The 25,664-nt window shown below is 43.9% G+C and overlaps 1 protein-coding gene across 2 annotated transcripts in view; it reads right to left on the reverse strand.

The window, feature by feature from the left end:
- The window catches only part of LOC128889291 (hemicentin-1), an 86,572-nt gene that overhangs the window by 5,769 nt on the left and 55,139 nt on the right, over positions 1-25,664 (reverse strand). Inside the window, exons 1-6 of one of the 2 annotated variants that reach the window (XM_054146800.1) lie at positions 16,477-17,447; positions 8,250-9,711; positions 5,778-7,015; positions 5,515-5,683; positions 4,505-4,683; positions 3,292-3,567 (exon numbers count right to left, since the gene is read on the reverse strand). In XM_054146800.1, the coding sequence (XP_054002775.1) occupies positions 3,292-3,567; positions 4,505-4,683; positions 5,515-5,683; positions 5,778-7,015; positions 8,250-9,711; positions 16,477-16,549 (3,397 nt within the window). In that variant the 5' untranslated portion in view covers positions 16,550-17,447. Of the gene's footprint in view, positions 1-3,291; positions 3,568-4,504; positions 4,684-5,514; positions 5,684-5,777; positions 7,016-8,249; positions 9,712-16,476; positions 17,448-25,664 lie in introns of those variants that run through there. The other variant, XM_054146801.1, reaches the window with a different exon arrangement.

The following is a 25,664-nucleotide window of genomic DNA, read 5'->3' on the forward strand; positions in this document are numbered from 1 at the left end:
TTGGGAATTCAATGTTGGGATCGAGGTGAAGCTTGGGAAAATTCATGTTCCTGTATTTGTAGGTTTATGTGGGGTTACGAGGGGACGTTACAGGGGAAATTTTTTGATGATTTTGGATGTTTTTCTTTTTTAAACGTAGTTGCAGGAATGTGGAACACGTTGAGCCATATTGAATTAAATAAAATAATGCTGAAGAATGAAGTGTTTGAAGAAAAGGACGGAGCGACATGCGAAAGTGGCGACCAACACCGGGATTATTTCACTGAGACAATATGTAGTAAATATGTTGCGAATTACGTCGTGTTTGGTCTCATTTTAATCAGAAAAATGTGAGGAATACGATGATAACAGTTTTACAACAAAAACGATAATAATAAAAAAAAAAGCTTGATCGTTGCATTAGTATTGTCTCATCGAGATATCCGATCCCGGATCATGTTACTGTCCATTTATCGTAGAAAAACTTGTGCATTTTTAAGGAGACTGTTGAATTATATACATATATGTTACGGTGAATGTGATAAACTGGGAATTATGCATAATCCGCATTTATCATATTCACCGTAACATATACATATGGGGAAAGATGTGAGGATGTGCAAAAATTCAAAAACATTAAAATATCACGAATAAAATATTCAAAAATCTGTAAATTCAATAACTGTCCAAATTTTGAAAACTCCTACACGAGAAGCTGAGCGAGTATCAAATTTTCAGCGAAATGCGAAATGTAACTCCGCAAGGTGTCCAATTTCGCGTGGAATGATCCTCCACAACGGTAAACAATTCGAACCAGTGGGGGAAATTCTTCGTGTAAAATAAATGGGGAAAACATGATGCGGTGGAATGCGTTAGCACGAGGCATCGTTTTCATGTAAATCGATATCCAAGAATCGTCCAGTATGATATAGACATCGTGTCCATCTATTACTCATTATTTCTACTTCTGTTGCTGTTTTGTAAATAGCGATAGCGATACGCTGTTATCTGTTATCCATCTACTACCATCCGACTTGTTAAAAGTAGTTAAAACAGATGATATCGCACCACTGTCAATGTTTGGAAACACCAGCGCAAGTAGAAACAGCGATTAATGGACAGACGCGATAACCGAATGGGGCATCGATCACACGTGCGCATGTGTGCTCGATGAATTTCGCAAACTCAATTTTCTTCGATACGAAATCGCGCTTAAAAATTTGTTTCACATTTTCTCCCCTCTCTTTTGGATTTTTTAAAATCGCTACAATTCCTATAGCCGCTTTTTATATTCCATTATGCTTATATTCTGGATGTGTTCCCATGCCACGAATGCAGAAAACCCACGGTTTATTCATAATTTAAATTTTATTAATTTATTTCGTCAATTCAATTTATGTCGCCGCGAATAAAACTTGAACACATTGTGGCACGTACTGCATGTGTCGTCGTGACGGCGACTGTGGAGTGTCGAGGGTCAAATCTCGCGGGTCACGCGTACAATTATTGTTCAATTTCCTGGCTGCGATTTATATTTATAGTTATAAAGCCGCTAATACTTCTCTCGTATCAAGTTTATGAAAATGTAATGTGCAAGAAGGAGGGTGAAAATTTCAAGTGCCCCGCCTTGTGAATGATTTGACCTGTTAACTGGGTCGTTTCCAGACCAGAAACGCGTCCCTCCTCCCTCCCATTCCACCGCTGCACGTGTAATTAAAAACGAGTAAAGACGAATTAACCTGCCTTGCCCGCGGCAACTACGAATTCAACGGAATTTATTTCTAATACTAGTGTCACGATTCGGTAAAAGGTAGACATATTTAATTAAATATTTTTTTTTTTTTTTTTAAAAAAAGGTGATAAATTTACTTTTTACTTCGCAGCTCGATGGGCGAGAAGATGAAAAATGTCGAGAAAACAAAAATTGGAGGTGGCCAAAGTTTCATTTGAATACTCCACGAAAAGTGAAAATATTCCATAGGGGGTATTTGCAACTTAATTTCATTTTAATTCTTATCTAAGAGGTAATGGAACAAAAGTTGTTTAAATATTTTAAACGAGACTTAGTATTAATAAAAATTTTAAAATAATCTAAAAACCATTTGAACAAATGGATCGAGAGAATGGATCTTTCTTAGATAAAAATCTTGGTCATCTCCGATCGAAATAGTGCTCAAACAACCATTTGGATTTTCATTTTCAGAACTTCCATTTCACCGCTAATGGATTTTGTTAATCCAAAAAGTTGATTCTAGTTAAAAATTTATGTCAATCTTTCCGACCCATTCGCTAACGAAGCAGAATAAAACAAAAGGCATCACGGCTGCGCGAAACGATCGAATCCAGTCGAGTGTCGTTGGGGAAACTCTGGGAACAATGTAATTACTAAACAACAATTCATTTCCGCTTTAATCGCTTCGATTCAGAGCCAACCGGTTTCTATACATTTATACACCCTTCGTCATTTGCGGAATCCCCGATGGAATTCCTCCAGACAGTCGAGATTCTCCTCAATTTATTAAGACCATTAACAGCCCCTGTCAAGATGTTTTCGACGGTTCGTAAGAGTCTCTCGATTCGAAGCGATTTAAACTTTACTACGACTCAATTGGCTGAGAGAACTCGCGACAGATAGAATTGAATGTCTACGAGAGAGGTGGTTGGGGGTGGATGACGTAGGATCATAATAATTATATTTACGATATAGGTAATATATATCGTAATATATAATATGTATGTAGAAGTCGTTATGAAAAGTAAGGTAAAGCCACAGGGATTCGAACTCGAGGCTCCTGGATTCACAGTCAACCGCCTTTCCCACTGGACCATCGCGGGACTTCACTAGTCTTGTTCTTTTTTGACATGTTATGTTGGTATGGTGAGATACTACATATAATATGATCGAATCTAAAGGCACTGAATTAATTTCTACCCTTAATATCTTTCAAGCTAAACATTGCAACGATTTGTGGAAATCTTAACATTGAAGCTACAAAATCTTAACTTTTCAAGGACTCTTCTATCCAGACATTCGTCTGCCCCTCGACTTATTAAGGCCATCAACAGCCTCATGTCAAGATGTTGTCGACATCCCCGTAAGAGTGGCCCGATTCGAACTTTCGTATGACTAAATTGGCTGAGAGAACTCGCGACAGATAGAATTGAACGTCCATCGGGTGGACGCGCGGGTCGATCGTGTCAGGGGATGAAAAGGTGGCGGTCGGTAGGATGGTGAAACGTGGAATTGGAAAAAGCGAGGGGGGAAGAGACGGTCGCGGAAACGAGAAAGTTCAACCAAAGAATAGTACTCACCGACGTGTTTTTGAGACTTTACGACGGTGGCGAATGGTTCCGAGCAAAACTGCTGTCGACTTAGATTATGGCTTTCCCGGTAATCCTCCCGCTGAGGGAGGTAATGAGGGTGGGTCGGGTAATCCGACTCGGTGGTTGCGTAGCCAGCCAGGTCGTATGCCTGGCCGACTCCGTTCGCGGCGGCGGACTTCATCTGCCAGATGGAGTCCTGAGAGTTCACGGAGCCGCCGTTATTCGAGTTCGAGTAGCTGTTGTCCATGTAACCCATGTTCACACCTGTCCACAAGCGACGTTCGTTAATCAAGGGACCGTGGACAAAAATGCGAACGACACAATCCCGGTGAAATTGTTTTCCGCGGACGTGCACGCGCCAAATCGATTCACACTTGGGGTGGCTGATGTCAAAAGGATTTTGGTCGAATTGAAATATGCTGTTGTCCACGTGAGAATGGGACGAGTATAATTGTAAATTGTCGCTTTATGGTTTTTGACATCGTTTAAAAAAATTTCGAGCCCAGGGCGGTTTCGATATCATGTTCGTTTTATGTTTTGAAAGTATCTTTGAATATTAAAAATATTAATATTTTTTAAATCCGATCTGTCGATTGAGAAAATTATGTGCAAGTTATACAAAGCAACTCCACAGGCTACTGCAGAAAATAAAATCAATGCTGCACGTTCAACAGTTTCCGAAATAAAAATTCCCTCGCGAAGAATCAATTTTTACAAAAATTGCCAGCTTTGAAGCGGGTCCATATGTATCAAACAATTTCCAATACACCAAAGTGGTGACTTAAACTCCCCCTAAATAGGCACGATGAACAAAGTATAGAACTTCTATCACCGCAAAAGTGATCGATTCGGCGTGGAATGTCCATGTCCCAAACGTAAACAACCCCACGAATTTCTCGTTCCCCCCAGTAACTACCACGCGAATGATCCGGACCATACGTGACTCGAGTCACGCAACTAGGCCACGTCTCTTTATTGTTGAACATAGAAAGAAATGGCAAATTGCCATCGCGCTTCGCCGTTATCCGGTTGCACTCGCGGAAAAAGTATAATCATAGAAAGTTAGGCGTCGTTAAAGCGTTCAACTTTTTACTCGGCCATTGTTTCCGCGATGGAAAAAGGGATCGTCCTAGTTGCCCGACTCGTCCATCGTAGACTATATCGGGACGATAATTGATATTATTCCCAACAATGTCCTTACCGTTGATATTGTGATTCGGTTGATGGTATCCGTATCCAGGCTGCGAGTACGCCGGCGTCTTCGAGTCCTCCATGGCCAAGGCGTGATCCAAGCTGTGCTCGAGAGCTTTGTTCTCCGCGTAGTAGGGCGGCGGTGCCTGACTTTGTTGACCGTTTCCCGCAACCAGACTCGGTCGGACCCTGGTCAAAGTCAAAGAACGTCAGAATCAGTTTCCTATAGCCGACGAGAATCGAGTGGCCACTGCGCGACGGGAAGCCCTCGGAAGCTGACTAATGGGTGCCTCTCTGGACTTCAAATATAAGAGCCGATTAATGTTCACGGTGTAATTTGCGATTTGTATCATTTTTTGGAATGTAGCGTACTGTTTACAAGTGGGAGGGTTATTACTGATGAATTTATAAGTACATAAAGTATGTGAAATATTTAAAATACGTAAGACTGTGGATGTTTATGCGTATTTATGGCAAGTATAAATATAAGAGAATCTTTGGGGACGTACATGAATGGAAAGATATATGTACAGTCAATTCCGTAACTATTCCTACCCTCTATGTCTATTGGAGAAGTTAAATAATGGTTTTCATATTACCAAATGAATTTTTCATTATAAATATGCACATGAATAAGCATATAGATGTGTATATTTATATATGTATATCAACATATTTATACAAACATACATTTGGCAACATCAAACCTACCATTTAATTTAAACAAATTTCTTCAATAGATCTACAGGTAACGAATATTTATGGGACTGACTGTATAAAATAGCAACAATAAATTACATGTTGCACCATATTTGAAAAATAAGACGTACTTCCACTTAAATCTCAATTCTGTATCTAAATCTGTAAAAATCTAAATTTCCATAAAAATCCACAGTCTACTGACACCAAAATAGAAAGCCAAGGTAATATCGAATAAAATCTCTGTCCACTAAGAGTCTAAAAGACTCTCTAGCCAGCTTCCTTTAGGGTCCCACTCGCCACCTCGTCGAAAAGACTTACGCGTTCGAGTCCATCTCGTAGTCCTTGGCCTTGGTGGCGTGTTTTCGTCGACACCGACAAAAGAGCAAAAGGAGGGCGGCGAAGAGCAGGAAGACGGCCCCGCTGACTACGAGAGCGATCAAGGTGGGCGTCGCCAGGGCTCCAGCCTGGGCGATGTACGAAGGTCCAACTAATGGATCAGACGGGGGGATCGTTCAGCATCCATTGGAAATTGCCCATCCAAGACATCGTTAGTCTCACGAGAAACGAAACCATATACTCACTCTCAGCCTCTGCGTACTCGCCGCACTTCGTCTTGTCAGCTTTCAGACACAGCTTGACTCTGAGCCTGGGTTCCGCGTCGAGCGCTTCAGGATCGTCTAAGACTCCCTCCCTTTGGGTAGGCGCGCTGCCTAGAACCTCTAAGGGCCACTCGTCCAGGATTCTCCACAGGGACTCGTCCGTCGAGGAAGGTGTGTCGAGCTTCTCGATCCAGGCGACCAACGATAGACACGTGGCTCCCACGCTGATGGCGAGCATGCCGCTCTCGGGATCGTAGCTGACCCTGAGAGGCGCAGGGATCTTCGCCACGGCGGTGGTCGCTGTCACCTCGTCGGAGTAGTCTGAGTGGTTATTTGTGTTGAACACCATCACCTTGAACGTGTAGGTCTGGTGCTGCTCCAGGTCGGTCACGTTGCAGGGGTTGGATCGACGGCAGTCGAGCTCTAGCCACTCATCGGTAGGGGTTCTAGGAGCTGCGCATTCCGGGGCAACGATCTCGTCGCTGCCTGGCACGCGTCTGTAAGACACGAAGTAAGTGGTGATGGGCAAGCCTCCGTCGAAGCCTAGTTCCCAGAACAGGGCTACGTGGGTAGGACCGACGTCCATCGCGGAGATGTTGATGGGCCTCTCTGGTGGACCTTTGGGTTGGAGTCTGATCGTCGAGGTGATGCTACCTTGAGCGTTTGCTGCTCGACAACTGTAATCCCCGTAATCCTGCTCTTGAATGTTGGTTATCCTGAGCACAGAGGTGTACACGTCGTAGTTGTCGCTGGTGGTGGAGATCTCGTAGTGGCCGTCGCTAGAGGAACCCTGAAGACTCGCTGCGTTGGTTCCGAAACTCCACTGGAACTCGGGCTTAGGCCAGGCTTGGACTTTGCACGCCACCTCGGCAGTCTCCCTTAGACTGTAAGCTACTTTCCCGTGGTGGTGGAGGGCAATCGGTTCGTGTTCCACCTTCAGCATCATCGTGGACTCGACCTTTTTCACCTCGTTCACGAACACGCAGGTGTACTTGCCCCGATCGCTGGCCACGATCTCGTCGGTCTGGGGACGGGCATGCCCGAGGAAGCTCAACGTCGAGTTCACGGTGATCACGTTCCCGTGACCCTCGGAGGCGGTGCTCGTCACTTGGTACAGACGCTCGTCTGCGGTCAATTCCTGGTCGTCCTTCAGCCAGCGCACGCTAGGACGAGGCTTGCCCTGCGCCACGCAGGACATTTGGAACGACGACTCGCCGACTCTGCAAAAACAACGTTTTCCTTTAGCAATTTTTCCTTATGAGTAGGAGGTCGGAGGTGGATGGATAGGAGATGAAAGAGTTGAAACATTGGGGTGGTAGCCTTTCAGGGGCTTGGTTGAGGAACGGGAATGATTTGGATATAAAATTTGAAGTGGTCCTTCGAAATCGTGAGCTTTTAGAGCAGAAGGGTTGAAACATTGTAATGGTGTTGCCTTTGAGTGTCTACTTTAGTTGAGGAAAAGGAATTTTGGACATGAAATTTGAAGTGGGTGCTTCGAAATTGTGAGCTTTTAGAGCAGAAGGGTTGAAACATTGTAATGGTGTTGCCTTTGAGTGTCTACTTTAATTGAAGTAAGGGGTTTTAGACATGAAATTTAAAGTGTTGTTTTGAAATCGTGAGCTTTAAAAACTAAAGGATAGAAATATTACGATGGTAGCCTTTAAGAGTCCATTTTAGTTGAGGGAAGCTGTTTCGGATATGAATTTTGAAGCGAGTCTGCGAAATCGATTCTCATGTGATTTGGGTACTTTCTATAATGCATAAATAATTAATATGCAACTGATCGTGTAGGCCATGGATCGCGAATTACGTGCCACGGGTTAAATTCGATCTGCCGATTAACATTACAGATAATTAATTAATTATACTGATAATTATTAACAGATGACCATTTACACACAACTTCAATGATAGGTAGTGCTAATTTTCAACTCAAATATGATAAAATATAATCTCTGAGTAAACAATTACGTTCATCGAATTGGTGCAGAATTTAACGTGTTCTCTAATTCATTTATTAATAAGAGGAAATATTTCATTCGATTCTTTCACGAGAGTCAAACATTTTTTAAGCAAAATTTGAACATTTCCCATTATATATGAAAAGGGTTCTTCTCTTTTCTGGGTCAAATACATATGTCTATATGTATATTCATGCAGTAAAAGCGTTATCAATAATCGAGTGATTTTAAAAAGAAGTTCGAAGCATATGACTGAAATCAATCGACTTGACATTTTATAGTAACTTCGAAACGAATTGGCCAAGGCTATTATAAATTTAACGGACTGTTCTACATAAATGTTTGAATAAACCTGCCAAATTTCGAAAGTTTATATCAAATACTCTAACTCTAAAAAAACTCACGAACATCGGTCCAACAAAAATAAGGAGTACGCCCTTAAAACCTTCGAAAAAGAATTCTTGTACAGAGATGAATGTTTAAAGGTACTCACTTTCTAGTAACGTGAGGTTGCAGCTTGGTGAGTATCTTTGGTGGCTGGTGGACGGTCAAGTTAACGGATGCTGGTTCTCCGTTACCGATCTCGTTGGTGGCATGGCACTTGTAGGTCCCCTCGCTGCCAAGATGCACGGAGTCGATTTCGTACTTAGGCCCGGTGTTCTCCGAGGTCATCGATATCGTGCCAGCTTCCCCCTCCTTCCACCACTTGTACCTGGGTTCAGGGTATCCTGCCGGACTAGCCATGCAGGTGAGAATCACCCTGGATCCCTCCACAGCGACTGGAGAATCCGGTGTCACTCTTGCCGGTCCTGGTTTGTGTCTAACACGCACAGTCAGACGAGCAGAAGCTGAATAATTCCTGCGCTCTCCACCAGAAGGGTATATCGTGTTCACCGCTCTACAAGTGTAGTTTCCAGCGTGATCAGCTGTGACCCGGCTCAATCGAAGAATCGAACCGATCTGTCTGAAATCAGGTCGACCTTCCCGCAGCCACTCGATCACCGATGGCGGTGGATTAGCGGTAACATTGCAGTGCACGGTGACCGTGTCCTCGACTTCTGCGATCCTCAGGGAGTCGCCTTCGATCGACACCGTGGGAGGATAAAGAACGTCCAGTATAAGAGAACTCTCGCCCCTCTTTCCCAAACCGTTGTCCGCCTGGCAGGTGTACTTGCCGGAATCCTGCACGGTGACCCTCCTGATGGTGTGCTGAAAGCTGGTGGCGACGAAGCTACCGTCCCTCCACCATCGCACCATGCCAACCGCCGGTTTCGAGTCCACTTGGCACTCGAGGTTCGCCGTTCCGTTCACCTCGACCTTGAGCGGGTTCTCCGGGCCGACGGTGACCCTTGGGAAGTAGTTTACGTCGAGGGTCACCGTCGCGTTTAAGGTCTCTCCGTCGCGCATCGCTCGGTTCCTCACCACGCAACGAAACGTCGCCCTGTCGTCTTCCTTTTTCGGCTCTACTAACAACGTCTTGCCGGAGTAGAGAATCCCGGTCTCGTTGCCGCGGTACCACCTCACTTCCGGCTCGGGGCTGCCGCCGTTCGTGTTGCATTGTAGCTCGAGCTTCTGGCCCTCGGTGGCAGACGCGGAGGTCGGCGAGATCGTCGGAGGGCCCGGCGCTCTGAGCACCGTCAGAGTGATGAACTTCCGGTGCAGGTCGATCCCAGCGCCGTTCGCCTTCACCCTGCACTCGTACTTCCCGTTGTCCCGCTCGTACGAGACATTGCGTATCTGCAGATCGTAACGGCCCTCCTCGAGATTCATGAACACCTTGTACTGAGGCGACAGCTCCCGATTGTCCACCGCCGCGTTGTCGTGGTTGTCGTTCGTGTGCGTTAACCAGAAGCACGTCACGTTCTCCCTGGGCGCGGAGAAACGGCACTGCAGCTGCACCGTGGACCCCTCGTGCGTGTCCATCTGCGTCTCCTCGACGCGACCCTGCGCCGCTGCTGAAACACGCCGAGACGCCCTCGTTAGAAACGCATCCCCGTTTCTTGCCCTCGTAGGGGGCTCTTTTATTGGCTTCGTCGCCTCCCATGTTTTTTTTTTCCTCGCCCCATCCCCGATCCAGAGTCTCTCCGCGCTAATTGCGAGACTGCTTGGGTATTTTTAAGAAATTTCAGTTAGGGGGATTAGTTAGCTCGCGAAACAATCTTGGCATTGTTTACGTTGCTTCGGGTGGAATTTAACGCCTGGCGAGCTGAACTTCAAAGCGGTGCCTCGCGGAGGCGTGATGAAAATGTGGAGGAAGAGTTTGGGTAATTTTTCAGGGTATCTTTGAGAGAGTATTATTGATGGCTCGATGAGGATCATGAGTAGGTGGAAGTGTGTTAGAAATGCGAATGGAACAAATTAGACTCAGAGATGATTTAACCTATGGGCATTTAACGCTAGGTTTACGGAAGTTGGATGTATCTTTGTTGCATTGCTTTCTTTTTGATCACTTTTTGATCACGTTTATATGTTTTCCTAAAGTAATGCGGATGAAAGTTAGCACGAGTGGTTGGCGAAAAATGTGAACGCTTTCTTTAATATTCCTTGTGAATTGGAAAAATGGCCACAAACCTAGTGTCAATAAGGTTTTAAAATGAAACGTAATCAATGATAAATAATGATAAATAATCAATGATAAATCACGATGAGTTTCAACGATTATATGTAGAAATGGCAACAGAAAGAAAGCGAAGAAAAATTGACATATAATCTGCCGAGAACAAAGAGAACATTTTTCATTGTTCCATGTCGTTTCCCCATCACTGAAGTGACGTTATCAACAAAATTTGATCTTTCTAATTGTAAAGAGAAAAGATCGAAATATAATATAATTACGTTCCACTCCAGTGGAATACCAAATCGATATTCGATATTTAATAATTGATTATCTATATCGAGTATACGTCTGGCGATAATTGATTACCAATTATCCGTACGAACGGTCGTTGCATTGAATAACTGATAACTGTCAGAGCGATGAATTCCGGCCAACCGTTCGTAGGTTTGAATATTTAAAATACGGGTCACCTTCTGGGGAAATGTTTACTACACAGAAGCGTCTGATTGCGTGATACGAGGGAAACACACTGCGACCCCGCGACCAGGTGGATCGAGGGAGCAGATGGGTGCCATGGCTTTGCGATCGTTTCGACGAATGTCACGCGTCTTGGTAATATCCATATTCGAAACGAGCGACGTTGCGACGGCCAGACCCGAAGATGGATACAATTTTATCGGCATAATAGATGACGGAGTAAGGACGACGCATTCAGGGTGATTTATTCGCGATGGTTATTCGATTGGACTGGTAATTATTTTCTGGGATTGCTCGAGATTAATTCTGGTTTGATCGTTCTGATATTGACATTTCAACGAATTGGGGTCGAGGCGTTTTGGAGCAGCGCTTGGTTTAGATATTTCATAGAAGAAATTATTATGAAAGTTGTGTAAGGAGTCTAAAGAAAAACTAAAGGGCACAGGGGTTCGAACTTGGAACCCTCGAAATGGCAGTTCTCGCTTTTCCCCACTGAACTATCCCTGCACCCTATACCATTCTGTGTTCTTGACTCTTTATTGTTGGGTCTGGGGAGCGTGGATACTACCAGTTGTTATATTTTTCAATGAAGCTTTGAAAAAAATTGTAAATTACTTTGCCACGTCAATGACAATTATTAAAGGCTCTGAACTATTTTACTGTGTATGGTATGCATGGAAACGATTGTCCATTTACAATCTGAAGTGAAACACATGTATACGCAGTTCCAAAATAAATAATCACCAAGTAAAATGATACGTTTCAAACGTATATAATTGTTTCATTTCACGAAACATCTATTGTTGTATTCGGGAAGAGAAATTGAATCATTCGTAGTGTTTTATATATTATACGTCTAATATTAATTGATTCGTCCCTCCACTCCGTATTTTCAAAATAGTCTGCACAAAAGGCACGAGTCGAAAGTCGATAGTTTTAATGTTAATTCGTAGTTGGAAACTTTTTCTTCAGCCACGTATGTATTTGTTCATCTCTGGACCAGACATTCGACGGTGTCCCGTCATTAGGTCGCATAACGGTAAAGTCACCGGTTTGACTTCTCGCCGATATCACAAGACCTCTTCCCTCTCTTATCCAGCTGGCACGACTCGGTGTTCCCCTTCTTCATCGTTCTTCATCGAGGGATCGTTGTTCCCCTTCCTTCCAACCTTCTTCTTACTTCTTCCCCTCTCCCTTCAACCTTTGTCTCTCACCTGAGCGCATCTCCCCCTTCCCACGGGCCCCTATCTTTCCGCTGCCTATGCACGAGTCTATATTTACGTCTGCTTGTCTCTCTATAAATCCATTCTCGCTCCCCCTAACCCTCTTCCTTCGCTGCCCCCTCCCGCAATCTTACCTGCATCCATCGACCCATCGTAGTTTACGTTTTCCCTCGCTATAACCGACCCACGCCGATACGCTCGCCGCGTTTTGTTTACTTTTCGATACTACTTTCTTGCTCGCGTGCCATCGACGAGAACCAGCGGAAACGCAAAGCCTCCGACGAATCTCTGCCATGTTTTACTAATGCGCTTGGATTACCTGGGTGCATCGCGGGGGACCGGAAGAACGTCACTAAAAGGGAAATCGATTAACCAGTAATGGACGACATTACGAACGATGGAAAACGTACTGCAATTTAAAACACTCCACGTTTAAGTTTGTATTTAGTACTTGTTCAATGTTTCTGTTTAAACTAGATTTATAAATAATGAAATTTGAAGACGGAGAATTAATTTCTATGAATGATTATCCTAATGATTATCAATAATGTCCATCAGGTTGAGACTTCTATGAATCTACATAAAGATTCGTTATAATAAAACTCAGGTTGAGAACTTAGAAGTTAAGTAATGTAAATAAACTGACTAATAAATTATTTTTATCCAAAATCTATAATCTAAAATTTCTAAACGATTGAATATAAAGTCCCAGAGTGAATTTCTACACCTAATACGTTAACTCTTTAACTTTCGATTAAAGACTCTCACCCCTACGGTTCATTATTTAAGGCGCAAAAGGTGTGTTCGTTTATCCAACAATGAAAACCGTTTCCAACGAGATGACTATCCAATCTCCTAATTTATTGCCCAGCTACCTGTTTCGTTTTTGTTACAATGCGTCACGGGCAACGAATTTTCTGCGAAACCTCGCGGGGAAGCGTGTTTCGCGGCGCGACATGTGTGAGAACGCGGCTTAACGTTACACCGATGCCGCGATGGAAGAAGCGGCCGGAAAGCGACTCGTCGCTGGCGTTTAACGCGTCGTTCGGTGAGGAGACACCTGTGGCAGGGGCCTACGTCACGAGACCTAACCCGTCACGGGCGTCGTTCGATATTTCCCGAACGAGAAGCTGCTTCCGAGCAACCTGCTCCGCATTCCCAACGAATTTACGACGCGTTCATGTCAAGTTCCGTCGGTTCTGTTTGTCAGTTCGCGTTAATGGACACCGCTACCATGGTCATTAGCTGAAGACCTACGGTTTTAGTTGGAATCCAAATCACCAGCGACGCTAGCAATAGACATTAGCTTCCACATCAGTCCCGCTCCGACCCCATCGTATGAGAATCACCTTCCCCGCGACCACCCATCCATTTCGACGAATTCTCATCCGCAAACGAGTGTCCGATTAATTTACGAAATGTACGCAATTTTGGACAAGAATTAAAGTCTGTATGTACTTTGTACATGTGGGTGGGTAATTAATCCTACATATATTCCTTCTGGGTATCTAATGGAAGATAAACATGAAGATTTTAAAAAAACCTGCGTCACTGGGAGACAAAACTACAGAATAAAGAAGGGTTGGTTTTAGAGAGCCAGAATACAACATGCCAACACTCCCTCGCAAAGATGAATATCTGCACTAAAAATTTGTAGTTTATAACGGGAGCAAGTAATCTTACATTTATGAACGTTTCATTCGTTGCTCGACAGAGATTGCAATCAAATTATCCGAATAACCGTCCGATCGAATGCGAGCTACGAATAAATCTTTGGGCGGGACTTCCTATTCGTGTACTATTATTAGAATAAATTTCTGCCTATCTCCGATCGGGCCTACGTGCACGCTCAGGGTGATTCACCCAACACGTAGGTCCAGCGGGTCTAAAGTTAACAGTTACACGGAGAGATATTCCTAGAATAATGTGGCGACAAAATTTGAATCCGGGACCTCGTGATTGGATGGGCGAAATGGCCGAGGGGGGAGCGCCCAGCCCGACAGAGTAAATGGCACATTATTTTTCGAATATCTCGATAACTGTTAACTTCGCGCCTAATGTACCGTAACACTTTTTCCACGGCGTTCGATATACTCTTTCCAATTACAGAGTCGAATGTTGGGGCGTTGCATCGAAACTGAATTGGAGCAGAGTTTCGTAGCGCGACGAAGAAGATGGCTGATTCGTATCTTTAGGGTGTGTGTGTATGCAGGCATACTTCAAAATTATTTTTTGGTACACATACTAATCCTTTCAAGTCGATCTTTTTTATTTGTATTCTATTAGTTTCTTTTTTAGAAATTAATTGTATTAAAGTAGGGTTGGGTGTATGTAGTTCGACAAGAAGAGAACAATTTGCTCCAAAGTGATTTTCATTTTTTTTCAAAGTCCCCGAAAATAATTACTCATTTATCTTCTAACGATTCAGAACACACAGGCTTAATGCATGTAACAGGTCTCCTTTGATACAGTGTCTATTTTCTTTCGAGCGATCCTTTCATTCGACGAGAACAGTTGCAGAGTGATTCAAGGCTGCTGAATTAGGTGAATCGGCCCGTACCAACGTTTGCGTACAATGGTCTTTGAATAGAGATCGCGGAAGCTGCTTTGAGCCCCATGAGAATTTTTGGTCAGGCTTGTTCCACGTTCCTAGGGTTTCTAGGTGATCAGTGCCGTACAGAAAAGAAAAAAAAAGTACGCGAGCAGTTTTGTAAGAGAATCTTTCGAGAATCGACCAGGGTTATTGGTTCGACCATCTAGGCACCCCGCATGGTCATCCATCTTGACGCCCACCGAACCCAGCGCAACATAACTTCGGTGGTCAGAGCCCTTCTACGTGGTAGAACCATTAATATCGAAGGTGGGTAGAATTATTGCCTAGATAGAGATCTCGAGTAACGAATAAACAATCAACTGTGTATTCGTGGTACAATAAAGTATTTCAAGATGGACACCATTTTAAAATTATACTAGGACGCAGGTAATTTATTTTTATTGGCTCGTGGAATCATTATTTGGGCAATTAAAATTTACGAATAATGAAAATGAGATATTTCCAAAAATCAACAAAATTACTCCGTTGAGTCGGTCTAAAGTTTCAATAAAAGTATATTCGAAACAATAGAAAAACAAACCTCAGAAAATATCTTTTTTAAATAAATCCGATACTTCATTGGAGAATCGATTCGGTACCATAATAATAATTATTATTTCGATTACGCGATCCCAAAATAATTGAATTAATGTATAAAGTACGATCCGCGAGTTGGTCAACGCCAAAATAAACTCGACGTATCACATGCAAACGCAAAGGTAGATAAAAACACGCGGGAGATCATAAAAGTAACTGAAAATTAAATATCAAGGAAACAGTGTTATTTGTTTATGTTTCCGTCTGAACGCGGAGCGTCGACGTGTATCGTCGACCGACTCGTGGATTATAATGCAGACATTAATTAAGTTATTCCAGGATCGGACAATTAAAATGACACTTGACTTCGTATTACTGGATGCCTTTTTAACGTGCTTTAATGCGCTATTTGAAAAATATGAGACGACTTTGGTCTTCTTGCAGGGGAAAGAATTCATCATTAAAATTAATTCTGACAACAATAGTTCAAATGTACTTGTAGAAATTAATTCTTTACCTTTAATAGTAAATCTATTTATATGTAAATAGATACATATGTTTACTCGCCATTTTCGTACATTAAAGTACCAACCTCCTAAACTTTCACTCTGATCCCTATTATAATTTAATCTACCTATCTATACACAAAACGTAAAGTTAATCTAATGGTCACTATAATGCATCTACATGAATTTTAATAACCATAAAATATTGATAATTCCTATTCTCCTACAATTATTAGAATAATCAAGTACACTTGCAATCCGTTAGAAGAAGAGTAATAAATAAAACTGTATGAATATCGATTGAGAATTAAGAAGGTACTTTAACGTAACCAAATCACGAGTAAATATTTCTCCTTAAACAAAAGATATGCATAAATGATAGAATGTATAGGCTCGGAATTAATTTCTACGCCGAATAAATATACCTGTAAATTTTCCTCTCTGAAAGTTGTCATTTTAACGTCTTAAATTAGAATACATCCTCGAAGAGGAAAACCACTAAAATCAACCAGGTTATGCACAGTATACTACAGCCGCGAGTTGAAATCGTGAGCGGTTACACCATTGGTCGAGGGAAAGGAGGCCTCTTGGCCTCGCCGCGGCCCAGAACGAGTTTGTTAAAAGGACGCGTTGCGCTTGAGTCACCTCGACTGTAACATACCGACGCTGTGCGTCGCAAAGAATCTGCGTTGCGTCTTACGGCGTTCCCGGAATACGAAACCTAGCCCACCGGATGGGTATATCTTTCGCGACGAGAACACGTAGAATCAGAGTTCCGGTATCTCGATCGGGCCAGGTAGAAGAACGATCGTTCGGGGAATACTCACCGGTACGCAGGAACACCAACAGAACGACGATAATCGCCATCGTCGGCGGTCGGGTTATCCAGATCCTATCCATTTTATCGGCAAAACGATTTCCACGAACGGTACAACGTGGTGGCGCGAATCACGGTTGCTGGCTCGTTGCACAGGGGACAGAGAGTTCCGCGTCGCAGGGACTTTCACCGTGTATCGACGACGCTGCTGCGCGAGTTTCGATCGTCGATCACGCTCCTCGCGAACGCACCGTCGTCGTAACCACTGGCCGCATCGTTCGATGTTCGTTTGCCTGTGCTTACGACACTGTCACACCTTCCCTCGCGGTTTCTCTCACTCGTCGTCAAACTTATCGTAACACTAATCGTAAGCTTCATCAGGTTCGCGATTCCGTTCGCGAATCGACTGGGTTTCGTCGTCGAGCCAACGGTCGCGGCTTGGATTACCGAGATTTCCGCGTAACTCCAACACACGCGAGTCGTTTCACGATTCACCGATTGGAGCGAGTGTCCCTCATGTCTCTCTCACGGTGTCATCCGTAGATTTCTCAACCACCCGACTCGCGCGCTGATTCTCATCCAAGGAACACCAGATAAAGGCACAAGGAACCGTTTTGCGCGCGATTTCAAAACGCCACGTTGCAACGCGCTACGAGCCAACTCCTTTGTTCCGGTGGCTGTTGCGCGAACACTCGCACGTCTACGGTTTTCGCACACCTTTTTCAGAGGACTCTCGACTTCTGCATGCCACAGGATGTTAGAAGTTGTTCCCTTGGTTTACACTTTTGCTCCGTTGCGAGAATGGAAAGCAAGGAAAAAGAGTAAAATTTCGGTGCGCGATGCACGAGATATCGTCGCGCACGATGGTAGACTCGGTGGATACGTTCGGAGTCGAAAACACTTTGAACAGATGTAACGGAACGGAGCGTTAAAAAATTTCACCAACCACGAACCGTCGACACGAACGTACTCCACGAGGGTCGCGCGACGACTGAGCTTGGGGTCGCGTTGCATCGGCGCTACCCCCCACCGTTCGGCTTGTCCCGCTCCCCACGGCCCGCTCTCCCACCATCAGCGTGTAGCACCGCGTACGGAGTATACAGGGTGTTAAAAATGTAGCGATTGATCCTGGTTTGGGGCATTTAACACTTTACTGACCGGTAATGTTTCGTGTGGTCAATTTAGTTATTTAACAATACCGATTACAAAATACTATTTAAAATGACTGGACTTTAAAATGGATCAAAATGACTGTGCTCCGAAAAAACTAGTGTTAATAGTCTACTCAATTGTCCAGTTAATTAAAAATACCGATTCCAAAATACTATTTAAAATGTATGTAACCCGCGTTATGCTTCTGACTACAGTGATTCATTTTTGAGCAGTAACTCTTATGGGTTATCCAATTCGCTAACTTATCAGTTTAATAGAAAGTGAAATGGATCAAAATGACTGTGCTCCGAAAACCTAGTGTTAATAGGCTACTGGTCGATAAAGTGTTAATATTTGCTAAATTCGTATTGGGGATGCGAGAGAGTGTGACATGACGCGAATGAAAGGAGCCACGCTTTTAAAAACATCTTTCGAAGGCGACGAAATAAGAACCCGATAAGATAAGCCTACGTGTTTACACGCGAGCTGTGTCATCTCCATGACCAAATCAGTGGATCGATTCAAACTCAAGCAAGGTTAATTCTTCGATTTACACTTTCACGACACCTGACGACATTCTCGATGGCCACGATTGGAATCTTTTTACGACGATGATAGTTACGATTGCATTCAATGCCATGGTTAACGATTATTGGACAATCGGTGGATTGTAGATTTAATGCATTTGTTTATGGCGTATGCTGAATGTATTTTATAAAGACAGTATTTTATAAATTATATTAAGGATATATAAAATAGAATAAGAAACATGTGTGCCAGTTGGAAGGAAAGTAACGAATATATAACAAAATCTGATTGTGTCCAAGGCTGGACAAGGTGTAAAAGTTGCAGTAATCTGTGTAAAATCAGATTGATTACCGCGATAATACAAAAACTTTAAACCTTTTCTGAAATAATACAATAATGCTAACATTTCGTGTCGCGCATATGTTCAATAGTACGCAGTTAGCGTACATTTTCAATAATTAATGAATAATCTGACACGATTAACTCTGAAATCGGGCCAATAGTTTTCAGCTTGTAGTTTATAATTACCGATTGATCTGATGATTGTGGGCGATTAGTAGAAAAGTAATCACATGTTATTAACGGAATAATCGCAGCTCAATACTGATAAACGCAATGCCATGAATGGAATGCGTGTTAACAGAGCATCGAACGGTTTAGATATTTTCAATGGTTTCTTGGTCTCGTTTGGAAGCTCTGTAATCGCTGTTAGCTTTTCCCTGGCTATTATCACGTTCGTTGTATATTTTTGTCTTTCTATACGTTTTGTCTCTGTTTCGTTTATCGTTCTTTTTACATTTTGCTAAGCACTTCACCCGATGCTGAACGCAATATCTTTTTTGGAGCTTCCGCGAATACATAGGTTTGATCAGGTGAAAATTGCCAATGCAATACCTCCTCAATTTAACTATTACAGAATACGCAATCTGGCTGAATACATGAAACTGTGTAATTATGGGTTAAATTGATCATTGTAATTGTAATACGTAATTGAATTATATAATCATTAATTGGGAATTTGTCTTTCTTGCTTTACTATATATGAAACGAGTACAACGTTTTGGTTCGAATTTAATGGAATTTAATTCTTTGTGTAAAAAAAACTAGGTTCCTAAAAAACCCAGTTTCTGGAAAAAGTGCTTTCACAAGTTTACAAAGAAACAAAGTTTGTTGCTCGATAAAGGTTCCTTTAAAGTAGGACCGAAACGTTGTTAACTTTCCATATCTAATAAACTAGAAGCAATCCTGAGTGGTATCGGTTTTTTCTCATCTCGACCCATAGAATATATACTATCCTATGGAAACGCAACAATGCAGTTTTATTCTATACGTTCACGTCCTTAAAAAAGTAGTCCCGTTGCGGAATATTTTACATTTACTTCTTAAAAGATATCCTGATACCTGAATCGTACAGTGGCGAGCTTTTTTAAATCGTACCGGTATCATCGTAAACCGACATCATTTCTCTCAATAAAAAATACTGGTTTTGCTTCCCTCTGCAATGGAGCATGTACAGAAAGCATGATCCAGCCGTATAAAATGTGCGTTATGGGTTCGTGAAAGTTGTGGAGGAGTAGGAAAGAAATATAAAATCTCTTATTGTCCCAACCGTGACTTGTAGGACGAATACAAATGGGCTATTTCATTATTATTGACTTATTTCTGGTTTCTTCCACATCAGATTACATTATAGATTGTTAAAAGTAGGATGATGTTCTTGGCTCGGGCTCTTGCGTAACGAACACTTCTCGTCTTTAACTTGTTCAAGAATTCATTATTGATTAATACAACATGTATGCATTCGTTCTTTGTAACCTCTTTTCCGAGTACCTATGCATATCTCCATAATAGTTTAACACTAACCTTCTCCCCTCCCCCAATTTTTATTTATTACACCAATTGTCAAATATGCTTCTTCGTAGTCTTCTTTCCAACTACCTAAGCGTACCTCTACAATTGTTCAAGCCTGACCTATTCCCCTCCTCCAATTTTTATTTACTACACCAGTCATTAAGTTAACTACTTCCTAGTCCTCTTTTCAACTACCTAAGCTCACCCCTACAATTGTTTAAGACTGACCTATTCCCTTCTTCTAATTCAAATTTAATACTCCACTTACTAATGGGTCTCGCAGGCCCCTCGGGCCCTATTTTTCATCACCCTGTATACAACCGGTCGTCGGACTGAAGCCGCGAGGTACGAGGATGGTGGCAATGGCAGCGAAGGTGGCGTAGCCTGGACGGAAGACGAGCTCGAAGCACGTTCAACAGAGGGACAAAGACCAGACGAGCGAGGGAAACGGTAGGGAATGATGAAGACAGGATCGAGAAAGAGGGTGAGATCCATCGAAGGGAAGAGACGATGGTTGGAAGAGGTAGGACGCGCGAGAACAGCTTGCCCCCACCGACCTCTTGCGGCAGGTGGTTCTTGCCGCCGCGGGCTAGGCCCATGGGACTCCCGAAACCTTCGTGCGACCGTCTGTCGCGTCGTCGAGCTTTTTTACCGGTTAAATCTCCCTCCACCGACCCCCGCGCAATTTTTTCAGCCTCGACGAGCGCGAGGAACACGACCGCGAAGCGTCTCGCCCAGACTCTCGTCCAGGTCCGTTCTCCAACGATGCTCAACGCGATCTGGAATTCGGAAAATCGAAAGGTCGGCTCGCGATCGTTGCAAGGGACAAGGGAACCGAGCGGTGGTTCCTCAGCGGTTGAGGAACACCTAGGTGCAGCAGGTGTCCGCTCCTCCGTGAACGCGCCTTTCCACTCCACTCACCCCCTCCGCTACCTGACTCGAACTTTCGACCATCTGCTCCTCGAAGGGGGAGGAATTCTCTATTTTCCTAGGAATAAACATCCTCATCCCGGTAAGAGCTCCGAATGCAGTCTCGGCGAAAGGTGCGCCAGTGGCGCGACAAGAAATGAATGTAGACGAACACTGGTTAACACTGAAACTACCGAGACGGTCTTAAACTTCTTTGTAAAGTCGCTCGTGAGTTTAATAGAGGGTTAATTTGATTGATAGATTACTTTAATCCTCTTTATAGGAATAGGTTTGCGTTGACCTCAGTTCAAGTAGTTTTAGTGTTAAATTTGTAATTTCTTTGATTTCTTTTGATCGGTCTTACAACGCATTTCTTATTCGATAATGTTTTATGAAATAAAAGGAAAATTCCTTAAGATACGTTTAAGTATCACCAAACAGTGAAACATACTCAAATTCGCATCAAATCTGAGATCTGCTCCAATTTAGTGTACGATATTCCATGGAACGACTCGTCTACTGAAAATGTAAATGGTTATCGAAGAAATAAAGAAGTATAAAAATGTTAAAAAGATCCTACATGAAAAACCAAGTGAATTTTCCTTCCATCTCCACCGGTAAAACTCTAGATAACGATGTCGGGGATCGCCGACTCGAGACCGACAAGATTAGTTTATTTTTACGCTTCCCCGACGAGAACTTTCTCGTTTCAATAGCGAGAAAATGGGTATCTGCAGCAGGTGAGGGTGCAATTGGCCCCTCGTGTCCCCGGTGGGGCGCGCCACTGGGACATATGGCGCGCGTGAAAATCGACGCTCGCTCACCCCCGCGCATTATGAACGAAAGACGCGCGCCAAGGAGCGAAAAGGACCGAGCTGGAAGGAGTTACGAAATGAAATCGAAGCTGGGTTCTCGAGGACAAGAGGACCGACGGAGACTCGACTGGAAGGCGAGCGCAGCGGAGGGGAAACTATTCGATTGGGTATTTCAAAAAAATCGACCGAACGCCAATCGGCAGCCGGCGAACGGAGCTCTCCTGCCGCGGAACGCATCGAAAATGCGCTTAATTAAACGGTAACGATTCCCGTTCGCGGCCCGTTAACGAACCTTCCGCCCTGCGGCCCGTGGAAACGGCCAGTGGGATAAGCTGGACGGAATTGTCGAAATAATTGCGGCCACCGATAATTGCACCTCGATTCGAACCGTTCATCGCGGTTCGCGTCCATTCCGTTACCCTACGATTTCCGACCTCGACAACAGAAAGAGTGTGAATAGCGACGGCGATCCCTATGCTCAGAATTTTGAAATTTTAAAATGGCGGATCCGATATGGCGGACCAAAATGAGAGAAGTGATTAGATTTGGATGAAACTAGGTATACAGATGTTTCCGAGATCGCTGATTCCAAATCTGTACTCGAAATTTGAAATTTCAAAGCAGCGGATCCAATATGGCGGACCAAAATGAGAAAAGTGATTAGATTTGGATGAAACTAGGTATACAGATGTTTCCGAGGTCGCTGATTCCAAATCTGAAACCGAAATTTGAAATTTCAAAGTGGCGGATCCATTATGGTGGACAAAAATGTGAAAAGTGACTGGATTTGGATAAAACTTAGTATACAGGGGTTTTAGGGGGCACTAAATCTAAGTATAAACTTCAAATTTGAAAATTTGAAAGTATCGGATCCGATATGGCAGCAGGAAATGCGACAAGTGACTGGATTCGAATAGAACTTGGTATACAGACGTTTCTGAGTAAGACTCCCTACTATATAATCTATTTAATCGACATCCGTTTTCCATTTTCCAAGACCATCGACGATAATCTCCGACGTGTTTATCGACGTAGGATACTCGTTCGTCCGGGACACGCGAGCAAGGTTGAAACCTCGGAGAAAAAGGCTCGGTCGTGCCGAGAGGGCAGCCTCCCGTGGCCGCAGCGGCCAGTCACGCGAACCATTAAAGATTCAAAGGCCCGGAGGGCGAACAGATGGTCCCCGAACCGGGGAACGAAAATCGTGGATCGGACAGAGGCAACAGCTCGTGCTCGAACTACGGGCCCCGAAAGCGGCTGCCTGGAATTACTAGGAAGCGGCAACACCGCCAAGCCGCGGTTACGTCCTACGGTCGTGCCGGTGACCGAGAGCTTCGACCCCTTCCCCACGTCCTGGCAGCACGCTTCTCCCTCGAATCTCGCCAGGTTCTTTTCTACTACACGTTTAACGCTCGAATACGGGGCCTGATCCTCCCCTCCGTCTCCTGGCCCCTTCTTGCACACCTTCTCCCGCTCGCCCCCGCTCTACCTGGGCACTCTTGCCTCTCCAACCGTTCCAGATCCGACAACACCGCCTCCCGATCTCGCAACGCCGTCAGGCCCAACGCTAGAGCCGGCAACCGCGCAACATCGGGCCTCGATAGTCCCTGGCCGATACCGTGGCGCGGACCAGCAATACCTCTCTCGCCCGTGTTCGACTTTCTTACCGTTACTGGTCTAGCACGTGCGTTATCGGCGCCAGCCTTTGTTCCATAGCTAGTCCAGTCGTCTCGTCTCGCCCTCGCGTTATCCATAGTCCAGCCAAGCCCGACACGCATCGTCGAGAACAAATATCGGACGACGTTCGATCGCTCGAAGCCATCGGCCACGAGCCATGACGCTTCTTCTCCGAGATACGCGCTAGATAAGAAACACATACGTCGGGTGCATCGAACCAGTCGCAGCGGCGGCTAATTGTCGACACGAAGAGCGTTTCCGTTCATCCACTACGTGGAGCTGTTTGGGTTGAACTTTCGAGAGACTCTCGAGATGCGAGAGGAGGCTTCTCCGTTCGTGGAATGCTCGACTATAAAGACGCTCCTTCGAATGCTCGACTCAAATTCTGTTTATTTATTTAGTCGTTTCACTCGTCTGGCTCCGTGCAGCTAATAGAAGTAAGATCACGTAACGCGCCGTGAAAAACTGGCGAACCGTCCAGGGAATGTTAATCACTTGTATAATTTGCGGCCACGTTGCAGCATTTCCAATTAAGAGTCCTGGTCGATCCTTGGTACAGAAACCATAGCTCCGATTCAACTTTACGACAGCCTACGAGTCACCGCATAATTACGCTGCGAATCTTCTCATTGGGCATCCCCATCAAAGGGATCCGAATGCATTGATCTATTTGAATAGCTATTCTGGCCGGCTACGACATTAACGTCCAATGATATTAACGTCCATCTGTCCTATGTAATAGTTGGAGAGGATACTAATTCCTGAATCCTGTGGCTTTGTGGAATGTTCATACATCGAGACGAAGAATTAATCCCGTGCTAAACCGTCGCTTTGTTTCTTCTCTGCAATAGGTTACACGCATCTGAACGTCTGCGCACTGAACCGGTCCGACCTGGTGCACCTCCATTGGCTCCTACTCTCGTCCCATAGAGCATCGCGACGCGCAGAGTCCGAAAGGCATCGGTATCTCTCGAACGACTCGTTAATCCTTCGTTGAATGCAATTTGGTTTATCCTACATAATATCTTGGGTATTTATATATTGGTTTTTTGGGAAGTGTATCGTTATTGTAGTTTTTTTGGTCCTGATTTCGAGTCCTAGACAGGAATACATTCGTGTCTGTTCCTTGAAAAATATATATTTGCCCTGACGCGCTCCCTTTGGAACTTCTTTTTTTATGTTCGGAGTCTATATTTAAAGCAATGGTCCTTTTCGACATAAATTCTCTTCTTCTATATTCAAACTGATGCTCCTCTTGCTCTAAATTTCCTCTTTCCCTCAATCTACCTTCTGTAAGCGATGTATTATCAAATTCCTAGCATGACAATTACCAAAGATTAATATCCCTCTTGTTTTATGTTCAGAATTTATTTTCAAAGCAATTGTCCTTTTTTTGACATAAATTCTCTTCTTCTATATCCAAACTATATTCAAACTTCCTCTTGCTCTAAATTTCCTCCTTCCCTCAATCTACCCTCTGTAAGCGATGCATTATCGAATTTCTATCATGACAATTACCAAAGATTAAGATCCCTCCTAATAACAGTGTCGACCTCAAAAAAGACTAAAAATTCGTGTATAAATGGCGTCGTTAATTGAAAAAGGTAAAGAATCACTGCGATAACTTCTGGCTACTCGATCGTTTCGTTCCGCAGCTTTCCCTGGACGCTACCGTCCCCGCCTTTCGTCGACCTTGGAATTCTTGATTCTCAGGCGTCGCGCGTCTCCACCGATGGCGAGGTTGCGGCGCCGTGGACTTTCCTTCTGGATGACGCTCGGCGTGCATGCGCGAGGTCACGCGTAAAATGCGTACCGCTACGTTGATAGTACCGATATCGAGGTAAAACTCGTTCACGGTGCGTGGACGTCGCCATTGTCCTTCTTTTAGCGATGCATTGTGGTTCTAAATAGTGGAAACGCCATCGGAAATCGTAAACAAACTCGAGTGACACCGGAAAGCATCGAAAGGATAGCCAGAGCAATGGCTAGACGATTATCTAGCTACCTCTATGGTTAAATTGCAACAGGTAGACATTTTCAGTATGCATGAAAATAATGAGTCACTGAACGATCAAACTCGCCAATGTCGCGTAAACAAGGTCAAGCAGATGTTTACATGAACTTTCTTCGTGGTTTTCCTGTTTTTAATCATTTCCAGCAGTATTTCCGACGTATCGTGGGACGTCCTGCATATTATTCGAGTAAAATCTTGCTCCAACTCGGACTGCAGCCTCCAGGAATGTTTCCATAGCACCAGCGATAAGCG

This window comes from Hylaeus anthracinus, unplaced genomic scaffold (assembly GCF_026225885.1).
Source record: "Hylaeus anthracinus isolate JK02 unplaced genomic scaffold, UHH_iyHylAnth1.0_haploid 11997, whole genome shotgun sequence".
In the NCBI taxonomy this organism is placed as follows: Eukaryota; Metazoa; Arthropoda; class Insecta; order Hymenoptera; family Colletidae; genus Hylaeus; species Hylaeus anthracinus.